This window comes from Apodemus sylvaticus, chromosome 20 (assembly GCF_947179515.1).
Source record: "Apodemus sylvaticus chromosome 20, mApoSyl1.1, whole genome shotgun sequence".
Taxonomy (NCBI): Eukaryota; Metazoa; Chordata; class Mammalia; order Rodentia; family Muridae; genus Apodemus; species Apodemus sylvaticus.
In genome coordinates this window covers 17,149,622-17,160,987 of record NC_067491.1, presented here as the reverse complement: position 1 = coordinate 17,160,987, position 11,366 = coordinate 17,149,622, and the positions used below count along the sequence as shown (strand labels likewise).

The 11,366-nt window shown below is 43.8% G+C and overlaps 1 protein-coding gene across 1 annotated transcript in view; it reads left to right on the top strand.

Annotated features, from left to right (window-relative positions):
• Window positions 1–222: 222 nt before the first annotated feature.
• Window positions 223–11,366, top strand: part of Best3 (bestrophin 3) — a 47,508-nt gene continuing 36,364 nt past the window's right edge. Inside the window, exons 1-3 of the mRNA XM_052165541.1 lie at window positions 223–374; window positions 4,115–4,209; window positions 4,679–4,912. Of these exons, the coding sequence (XP_052021501.1) occupies window positions 223–374; window positions 4,115–4,209; window positions 4,679–4,912 (481 nt within the window). The remainder of the gene's footprint in view (window positions 375–4,114; window positions 4,210–4,678; window positions 4,913–11,366) is intronic.

Sequence of the window (11,366 nt, the reverse complement as noted above, 5' to 3'; positions counted from 1 at the left end):
AGGTTTCGTGCTGAGATGCTAAATAGTGATACGGTATTATCTACAAGTTCTAAAGCGTAAGAGGAGTAGGCAATGTACGGAGGGTGGATCAACTGGTTAGATTTTGGCTTTAGTTCTTTCCTTTGGTTAAGGGAAAAAAAAAGTATATGCCTATGCTGACATCCAACTTTATTTTTCACCTGTGTTTTGTCTTCTTGCTCTTCTAGAACAAAACTACCCGAGATGACCGTCACTTATTCCAGTAAAGTAGCAAATGCAACTTTTTTTGGATTTCATAGGTTGCTCCTCAAGTGGAGGGGCAGCATCTACAAGCTGCTGTACAGGGAATTTATTGTTTTTGCTGTCCTTTACACAGCAATCAGTCTGGTGTACAGGTACTTTGTTTTGCATGTCTCCTTAAATGGCCCTCAGGCGTTATGTAAGAATACAGTCTCAAAATCTGGATCCCTTTGGTTGCCGCTGGCCTCCGCATTACGTAACCTCTCCCTCTGCATGAATCTCTCTGGCCTCCTCTCTTCAGAATAGGGTGTTTTAATCCACGCCTAACAGTGTATTCGGAGCAATCCACAGCCACTGTTCAGACAATGGGCTCCCAGCCCAGCCCCACAGAGATGGATCCTGATGAGGTGTCAGCCTCGCTGCTTTAGGAGTTAAGTGAAAGATGTACACTAACATCCTTATTGGTGTGCCAATTAATGGCAAAGCCCATAGACAAATGCTTCTGTGATTCTTTCAGTGATGTCATTCGGAGTTTGAACATGTGATCTGACAGCTTGCTGCAACTCCACGTGGAGTTAACGTATGGGTGAATAGAATTTCACCAGACAGCTTTCCTTCCTTTAGCCTGGATGGTAAGCTCTGACCTGGGATGGTGTCCTCCGACCTTACCAGTGCCTCAAGCAAAGAATTAAGGCCTCAGGAATAATTTGTTCTCTTTATGTCTTCTGATTTCAGGATGTCACGTTTGCAAAAGGAGGTATCTATTCTTTATGACATGGGGACTGGTCAGGTTCATACTTTGAGGGCTAGCATATCCACCTCTCAACAACTGAAGATTACAGTCTTAGTAATCCATTCATCAGTATGATTTTTAAAAAACATGCTTTATTAGTTAATAAACTAAAACTGAATCACAGGGAAGGGAGCTAAAGGGAAAGCCTAAGGTTTTTGAGACTATGTTTCCACCTTAGCTGGGTATAAAATTTTTGCCTCCACTGCAGATGAACTGTGAGTCACTGTTTCACCTACAGCCTTCCTTGAAATTATGAGAAGAATTGGAGAGGCGAGATATTCATTTAGTTGGCTGATCATTACCAAAAACAAACTGTGAACAACCATCTTGTTACCCATCGGAGCTTCCAGCCCAAGGTTGAGGATGTAGCTCTGTTGGTAGAGTGCCTGCCTAGCAAGCACAGAACCCTGATCTCAATCCCCAGCACCACAAAAAACCAGGCACCGATTGCACACACCTGCAATCCCAGTATTGAGGCAATGGAGACAGGAGGATCCTGTTCAAGATGACTTGCCACTTGAGTTACAAGAAACCCTGTCTCAAAACAAAAACAGAAACAAACACTACCATTCCATACCAGTGTACATGTTAGGATAGATTTTGTGGGACTGAGCTCAGAGGTAGAATGCTTTGTCTAGCAAGTGGTAAGCCCTGGGTTTGGTCCCCAGTTCAAAATGATCAGAACAAAACCCACCAAGGCAAAAATCGGAAGAACAGACTTCGTCGAATACCCTTAGAGACTTCTAGTGTCTTTCAGATACCCCTATGTTACCTCACCAGCTTACTTACGTGCCCCTTGAGCCTTCAGAGTATGAAACGGTGGCAGAGCAGTGGTGTTCTAGGATAGCTATCTCATTAGCTCGTTTTTACTAATGTGAGTTTCCTGCTGCTACTGCCACATAGAATAGAAAAGCCCTGAGAACAACTGCTGTATCCCCGAAAACACTCCAATATCAAACTTACACCCCAAAACTCTACATGGATTTTTGTCTTTCCAAAGATCAGAGAGTGCATACATTCACATCAATCGCTTTAACTTGCTTTTTCCTTCTTTTTTTTTAAGTCCCATTGTAAAATTCTTATAAAAGTAGACCCTTTTTATCTTAAATATTTACCAAGAACCATTGGATTAATAGGTCACCAAAATCAAGCAGACGCAGAAATATAACCATAGTCCCTGCTTTGCCTGCTGTTGACTTCGAGTCTGTCTTTTCCAGTTTGGAGGAATTTGACATAATACTTTCTGTGGTGCTTTCTAGCTAAGAAGATTCATATTTATTTGGCCGATTAGCATCAATACCACCCATTTTGGTGCTATGTTTGAAGATATACAGTTGCTTTACAGTTATTTATATAAGTGACATTTTTGGTCTTTACAACACCACAGACTCAAAATCCCTAAGACTCCTAGAGATTTGACAATATACCCAAGTCTGAATCTATGGCACACCTGTTCTACACCTTGGCCTGGCCCCACTGATCCTAAGAGCTGTGCTTTCTACATTAAATACTTTGTGTATAATTAAATACTGCATGGTGTCAGAAAGCCACTCTGTGACTTATCAACAGGACCCTCCCTGACTCCATGAACTTGGCTACCTCATCCAAAGCTGACACAAGAGCTCCCCACAACCGCTGTACCCCAAATTCTTTACTCACCAGGACTAGCTCCTGACAGTGTTCTGCCTGCAGCCCCCGTGGCTGGACACTGTTTCTCTGTCAGCCCTCCACTCACCCAAGGGACCTTTTGATACTTGTGCTGAGAGATCTTTTCTTAGGTTTCTCATTCTTTAGATGAACTGCACTTCTGATCTATACAAATTTGTATGTGGCTTCTCTTTCATGTTTTGGTAATTATTATTAATGCGTCTTTAGATTTCTTCCGGCTCTGAATTAATTCCCTCCCTAAAACATAATGATGGTCTCGTTATGGGCAGGTGTGTTTAGCAATCTCAGAAAATAAGTTTGGGGAGGTAAAATCAGATCTACAGAAGTTTTGAGCCCATGGCCAAATGTAACAGTGAAAGTTTCTGCCTTTCAGACTAAATCAGCTTTATGTATATTCTGAGCATTTCAAGTATTAAAGTAAGCAGTTCAATGTTGCCCGGCATGTAATGTGTGTACAATCTAGAATACAATAATTGGCTTGGCTAAATTAGTTTGTTCTGGATTAAGGTCAAGATATTGAATGTTACTCAGTAATGACTTAATAACTCTTACCCACCAAATCAATACTCTCTTTCTTTTAAGTATTCCTAATGAATAATTGAGAAGTGGAAACCAAATCTGGTGGTGACGGCCTATAACCTCAGCTAATTGAGTGGTCGAGGCAGGAGAATTACAAGTTCAAGGCCTGCTTGGTGAACATCAGTGGTTCTCAACCTTCCGAATGCCGTGGTCCTTTAGTACAGTTCCTCATGTTGTGGTGACCCCTGATATAACACCACTCTGGTTACTACTTCATAACTGCAATCGTGCTACAGTTATGAATGGTAATGTAAATGTTTCTGGAGACAGAGGTTTTCCAAAGGGATCACAGCCCACAAGCTGAGACCTGCTGGTCTATAAAGTGAGCTCAAGACAACCTGGGCAACTTAAGTGAGTGAGACCCCCGTCTCAAAAATAAAAAGGAAAGAGTGAACATTCAGTGATTGTCTATCTGGCACACGTGCTGCCTTCGCTTTAAATCTCAGAAAGGAAAACAAAAGAAAGAAAAATTTGTGACGTATCCTTCTCCCAAATCCAATGAACCAGTTATATAAAACTTTAAAACTATAAACCTTTAAGAAACAAAGTGGTTAACAGATTCATTATTTATCAGATTTATGTGCTAAAAACTTTAATATCTGAAGCACAAGCAATTAAAAAAAAACTTTAGAGGCACATCAGTTCAAGGGGAAAAAAGTAAAGAAATAAAATAAAAATAAAAATAAAAAAAATTAGTGCTCCTTAAAACAAAACAAAACAACAAAACAAAACAAAACAAAAAAAACCCAACTGAGATTAAGATTTGTGCTTAATTGTTTGCACTTGATGTCTCCTGCGGAGCAGGTGCAGAAGTAACCATATCATAAAGGGCTGTGCGTTTTATTTTTGCTCCAGATTGTTACTTACAGGAGCCCAAAAACGTTACTTTGAAAAATTATCAATTTACTGTGACAGATATGCTGAACAAATTCCAGTAACCTTTGTGCTTGGTAAGTATAGGTCACACGCAGAATGCAGCCACACAGCTGTCTCCGTTAGATGACCCAGATGACTGCATGCGAGTGCTTCCGGGCTGCGAGGCATGCCGGGAAAGCCGCTGCTTGCAATCGCGCACAGCCCACCCTAAAGCTCGCCTTCAGGGCTGCTGCTGCTAAGTTAACACGGAACAGTTTGAGGTCATAATCTGCTGTTGGACGATTAAGCTTTCTCTTCACTAACCGCCCCCCCCCCATTTTTGCAGTCAGTATTTGAGTTCTAATACCCACTTACTGGGTGCCCTGACCTCACCAGGCAAATATGGCATTTCCTCCCCTCCTGGAGGGCAAAAAGTCATAAGGTATGGAGGATAACATACTTTCATATGTCGAACCCCTAAGAAAGCTAAAATTCTGCTGACAGTGTGTCCGTTGAGATGTCTGCTGGAGGAAACTGCATGATGGCGTCTGGTTGTCCCCACAGGGTTTTACGTTACTCTGGTAGTGAACCGATGGTGGAACCAGTTTGTGAATCTGCCTTGGCCAGACAGGCTGATGTTCCTCATCTCCAGCAGTGTTCACGGGAGTGACCAGCATGGGCGCCTGCTCAGAAGGACGCTGATGCGCTACGTCAACCTCACGTCCCTGCTCATCTTCCGCTCGGTGAGCACCGCGGTGTACAAGAGGTTTCCCACCATGGACCACGTGGTCGAAGCAGGTACTGTGTATGTGTGTGTGTGTGTGTGTGCGCGCGCGCGCGTTCTCGTGGGCTCTTGTCAAGATAGGATATCTGATGTAGGAGCCACCAAAATGCTTTTGAAAGTACCTAAGTGTATTTATTCAAGAAGCGTTCTTTTTTGGTTGGTTGGTTTTGGTTTTTTCGAGACAGGGTTTCTCTGTATAGCCCTGGCTGTCCTGGAGCTCACTCTGTAGACCAGGCTGGCCTCGAACTCAGAAATCTGCCTGCCACTGCCTCCCAAGTGCTGGGATAAAAGGCGTGCGCCACCACCCAAGCTTTCTTTAAAGGCAAAGATAAGTATGTAAAATAGGATTCCTTCCCTCAGGAAGTTTAGGAGGTAAAGGACGAAAGTAGACGAAAGCCAAGATCCCTTACGAAAAATACAATGATGGTGATTGGTCATTAAAGCAATTGTTGTTGTTAATTTTGTTGTTTTTTGCTTGGTTTCTTTTTTATTTTCTTTCTTTCCTTTTATTTATTTATTTATTTATTATTATTATTATTATTTATTTTTTTTTTTTTTTGCTCAGTTGCTGGTGTTTGTTTCCCTTGGCTTTGGTATTTGAGATAAGTTATCACCATGTAGCTCAGGCTGGCCTTGAACCCCTCCTGCCTTAGCCTCCCAGGTGGTGGGACTACAGATGTGAGCTGCTGACCTAGTTTATAGCTATTTCAGTTAGGTCTCTGGACATCCCGAAAACAGTAGAAGGTGGATTTTAAGAGATTGCAAGCTGTCCTGACTCACTTAGCTGCAAAGCAGAAAGAACGGAATTAAAATTTAGGCTGAGAAACACTATAATAAAATGTGTCCTGAAGCAAAGTCGATTCTGGAAGGATTGCTTGCTTTCCGTTTTAGTCCAGGTAAATTGGATGAAACCCTTCTCCCTGGGTGTGGAAATAAAAGGCTCTCTCAGGGTGGACCTGTTGTCTCTCCATGAGACTGTAGACATAGATATTCTGTGTAGGTTCCCAGATCTGGCATGCTGAAAATAAGTCACATGTGAAGTATGGTGCTCTCTGGTATGTAAGTCTTTATCAAAGAAGCTATTCAGTCAGCCTTCAGTGGAGTGAGGGCTCAGTGAGGTCATTCCCGGCCCACACTGAAGTTATCCATCTGGGAGCTCGATTCTGCCTTCATTTAGGCTGCAAAGGAAGCAAATCAAGTTGTAATCTCCAGTTTCCTTTTTCTGCCAAGAAGAATCCTGGAAGGTTTTGTTTGTTTTTAGTTTTAATTTGTTGTCTTTCTTCTTGTTTTGAGGTTTGTTTTTGTTTTTGTTTTGGATGGGTGACACAGATATTTATCTAAGAGCACACTGCACAAGGGTTGGAATTCTGACTCCACCATTCACTAGTCACATGACAGTGCTTAGATACTTGGCCTTCCTGTGCCTCTGTCTCCACACTATAAAATGGGCTTATGCTAGCACCTAGAAGTTTTACACCTTGTAGGTTCAGTTTGAGAACTAAGTTGATATTCACAGAGTGCTCAGAGCAATTCACCTGGCAAAGGCTATGCAATTTCTTTTCTTTTCTTTTTCTTTTTTTTTTTTAATTTGGTTTTTTTTCCGAGACAGGGTTTCTCTATATAGCCCTGGCTGTCCTGGAACTCACTCTGTAGACCAGGCTGGCCTTGAACTCAGAAATCTGCCTGCCTCGCTGGGATTTCTTACTATTTTAAAGGAATCGCCCAGACTGGCACTGGATTGTGGTCACTTCTGAAGACGCCTTGTTGTTTTGACATCCCAGACCTTCCAGATCTGTTTTCACCACGTGATTGAGAAGGGAGTGGGGGGGAAGCAAGGGTGTATGTATGTGATAGGTCATTTCTCCGCTGGTGAAGGGACCCGATTAAAGCCCGATTAGAGTACACTGAAGGCAGGTGTGCTGAGAAACAGCTCTAGAGTGAGCTTCCTGCCCCCAAGGTCTGAGATCAGGGAAGTCACCATGGGGAGGGGGCAGGGGAGAAAGAGAGAAAGGGTGTGTGTGTGTGTGTGTGTGTGTGTGTGCAGAGAGAGAAAGATGGAGAAGGGAGGGAGGGAGAGAGAAAGAGAGGTGGGAGAAAATGTCTGAATTATATAGGGAAGAGCTTTTAGAGGAAGGGCAGCCTGGCCCCTAGACTGGAAAGGTCAGAATTGGGGGCAGGGTTTGTCTTGTCAGGTAGTGACTGAGAGATGCCGGGAGATTCTGGAGGCTAGATTTACCTTGGTATGGAAAATATGCACCACAGTCCCTTGTCCCTGGCTCCAAAATCAAACTGTAAGAAAATTGTGGGGTCCAAGGAATTAGTGGAGAATCCAGGTAGAAGGTCGGGTAGTCTGGCACACAGGGGTATCGTGCGTGATGCCAGGATCCCAAACGGAATTAACTGCCTGCTGTCCTCCAGTGTGTAAGTGTGATAGCATCAGAAAGACTAACCTGAACCACTCCTGGCAACTTCAGTTTCTGACCCTACTCCTGACTGACCTCGTTGTCCATCTGAAGTGCATTGGCCAGGGCTCCACTTTGAACCACCTGACCATAACAAACCTGAACCTTCAGATGTAATCCTTAGACCCCTCAGTTAGACACACTCCCGTGTCGCTTCCTCCGCCTTTGTCTTTTAAGACAATCTTGCCGCCTAGCTCAGACTTGTCTCAAAAATGGGATCAAAAGCATACATTCCCATTCCCGGCTCTGTTGCGCGTAATATTAAAACGCCAATCCACGCTAATGCCGGCTATGCTCTGGCCCCAGCGGTCTCCTGGCCTCCATGGCTAACCACGCGTGGCAGCTTCCCATCTCGCAGATCGCAGATGGCTTGCTGTGGGACCCGCTCACATTCCCAGCCATCCATCTGCCCCTGTGGTTAGCTGTCACAAATCCGCCTGTAACCCAGTGAAACCAAAACTCTAGAGGCTTATAATTTATCAGTCAGATTTATATCAGTAAATTCTCAACCCATAAAACACCCACATAATGAACTCAGAGCCAACTGATATTGATATAAGCTGCCCACCTGGACTGGACAAATTGTCCTGTAGTTATCCATCCCTTATAAGATATCCACAGCTACCTGGGTCTATTTCAAGCCACGTGGATCAGGATCATCCCCTTCTTCACCCATCTTCTCTTTCTCTTCTCTCTGTCCCTATCTGTCCTGGATCCGCCACCCAAACTAACACCCTCCAGCCTATCTCCTGTCAGCCTTGCTCCCAAAGTCCAAAACCAAGTTCCTCTCTCCAGCGTTCCCTCTTCCTCCTTGGACCCGGAAGTCCCGCCTCCTCCTCACCCAGTGATTGGTTTCTTGTCTTTATTGTCTAATCAGTTGGGGGAAATTCTGCTACACAGCTCCTGTAATTTTTTTCACACATTGAAGTTGTGTACTTAGTTTTTAAAGGGACACTTCAAAAGCAAACAACAAGAACTCTTTTTGTGATTCCTAGGCAAAAACCAAGAAGGGAGCAGGCACGGGAGTCATTTCCGCTAACAAAGTAGCAACAAAGAAGACAGTAGATTCAGACCGTAGCCTTCCTGGGGACTGCAGAGTTCTAGGGCAGTGAGCCTGGGTGACTTGTTTGTGCACAGCTAGCATAGTTCTTGGTTTAAAATTCTTAGTTTCTTAGGACTGGCTGAAGAAGACAAAGCCCGAGAGATCAGATGGCGATCTTTCTTAGAGCTCATGAACCCATGACTCATACCAGCCTTTAAAAGGCCCCGTTGATCCTGAGACAGCGGCAGACAGTGGAGGCTGCAGCAAAAGGGTTGTCCCAAGTTCAAGGCCACTCTGAGCTACAGAGGGATTACCTGGCCAGACAGGACCACAAAGCAAGATCGTGTCTCAAAAGGCAAAACAGAAATGAAGGGGGTGTGGGAGGTATAAAAGGGCAGAGGACACAGCTTGTCTCTGAGGAACGTAATGTGTGTGCACAGCTTGTGTACAGTGTAGAGCCCGTGTGCTGGTTGGGAGAGCAAAGGTTCCGAGCTCCTGAGCTGTGGGAACAGCTCCAGAGGCCAGCACTTCCTGCTGGCCTAGCCAGCACCCTCGGTCCATCCGTGGCAGTGCTGATTCATGCAGTGTCTGGCTCCTTCCCCCATGGAGAGGGCTGACTCTGAGTCTCACCCAGGCTCTGTTCCCAAGGTGTCCCAACTGGACACATGCCTCTGCCACTCCCCGACTGCCCTTGGCCTGCCTGCACCAAGGATTCTGGGAAAAATAGGAAGTTGGAGATAGTGGAAAATGTTTGGCAGATGTCCTGAGTCCACAGCCAGGGCGCCTACTCCTGCCTAAGGGGACAGAGCACCCGTAACTATTACGCTACCCTGCACTGTGGGGCAAAATAAGTGGGTAATGCTGATGACAGAACCACAGCCACACACACATACCCACATACATACACAAATATACACATATACACACATATACACATATATACACAAATACACACATATAAACACACATATACACACACATACATAAAGACACACACCAGGTGGTGGTGGCGCACGCCTGTAATCCCAGCACTCTAGGAGGCAGAGGCAGGCGGATTACTGAGTTTGAGGCCAGCCTGGTCTACAGAGTTACAGGACAGCCAGGGCTATACAGACAAACCCTGTCTCAAAAAGCCAAATCCAAAAACAAATCCAAAAAACCAAAAAAACAAAAAACAAAAAACAAAAAACCTAAAAAACAAATAAATAAATACACACATATGAACACACACACATACATAAATACACACATATAAACACACATACATAAATATATACATATAAACACATACATACATATAAACACATATACATATATCAATACACACATATAAACACAGAGAAACACATATAAACACATACATACATAAATACACACATATAAACACATACACATATGTAAACACACATGCATACATAAATACACACACATACATATATGTACACACATACACACAAACATACATACCTATATGCACACATACAAACACATACATATAAACACACATATGCACATGCATATACACATGTACACATACACCTAAACACACACATATAAACATAAACACACATATACACACACAAACATACAAACACACACACACACACACACCCCTTATCTGCTGACTTACCCTAAGAAAAAGTATGTATTTCAAACTTGAGTGTACCTCAGCTAATGTTTAATCCAGTGATGAAAAATGTCTGTATCTCACAAGATCCTAGGGGCAGTGGTACGTGGTCCCTGAATCACAGGCCGAGAGATTCTGAGAGTTAAGATTGCTTCCTCAAAAGCTCTTCTCCTGCTGCTCTGTGGAGGGCTTTGGCTTGCATGGCTTCCCTGGGTGGCAAGAGGGAACAGGAGAGAGTGGGAGAATGGTGACCAGCTGCCTCCTCCGAAGGTTCAGCTGAGCCAGGCAAGCCAGGCCCTTCCCTACCACTCTCTGAACTTTCTTTGTTTTTAAATGAAACCATCAAGTTCTTCTTATTCTGAGAAGTAGAAAGACCACACTGCATGCTTCCAGGAAGATATATCTGACTTGTTATCACAGGTTACATTTCTCAAAAATAAAAAACTTGTATTTCTGCTTGTGCTAAGATTGAACTAAAACACAAGTCAGTTGTGCTACAAAGTCCCTGAAGTGCAGGGAGGCAGTTATTTATCAGAGGGACTACAAGAGAGGCTCTGCTACTTTGCCTGTTGACTCTGAACTTGTTCTGGAAAATTCTAGTCATTCCAATCACCTGCCCTGGAAAATGTCACTCGTCCTAAGCCAAGTGCATAATCCTGCACCTTTGATAGCTCCGGTCATGACCTTAATCAAGTATTTATATTTTAGAACCAAGCTGAATCCAAATCTTCACCTAATACTTCACCAGTTTCAGGGACCAAAATTGTTCTCTGCAAAACAACTCATCAGAATCGGAAAGATGGAAATAGAAAATTACCAACATACTGCTGAGAGGATAAACACTGAAGCTGGCCATGGCTTCCATGTATTCACTTGTTTGATAAAACCTCACTGGGGAGGGAATGCAGCTGGTTGGTAGAGAGCCTGCCTGGCATGCAGTAAGCTCTGCATCTCACCCCTACACACACACACACACACACACACGCACACGCACGTGCACGTGCACGCGCACATGCACGCGCGCGCACACACACACACCTCCCCCCTTGCACTGAGGAGAGCCAGACATGGAGGCTTGTGCCTCTGATCTCAACATGAGCAAGGAGAGACTGTTGCAACAGGAGTTCAAGGTTATCTTCAGCTACATAGTGAGTGATGGAGGCCCACTTTGGGCATATGAAAGACTATCTCAGAGTTAATTAATTAATTTACAAATAAGAGAATGGGGAGGGGGGAACTGGGAAAGGGAAAATCCTTTAGAATGTAAACAAAGAATATAGAAAATAATTTTTAAAAAGAAGAAAAAGAGAAAGTGATTATAGATCTAAAAGAAAGAG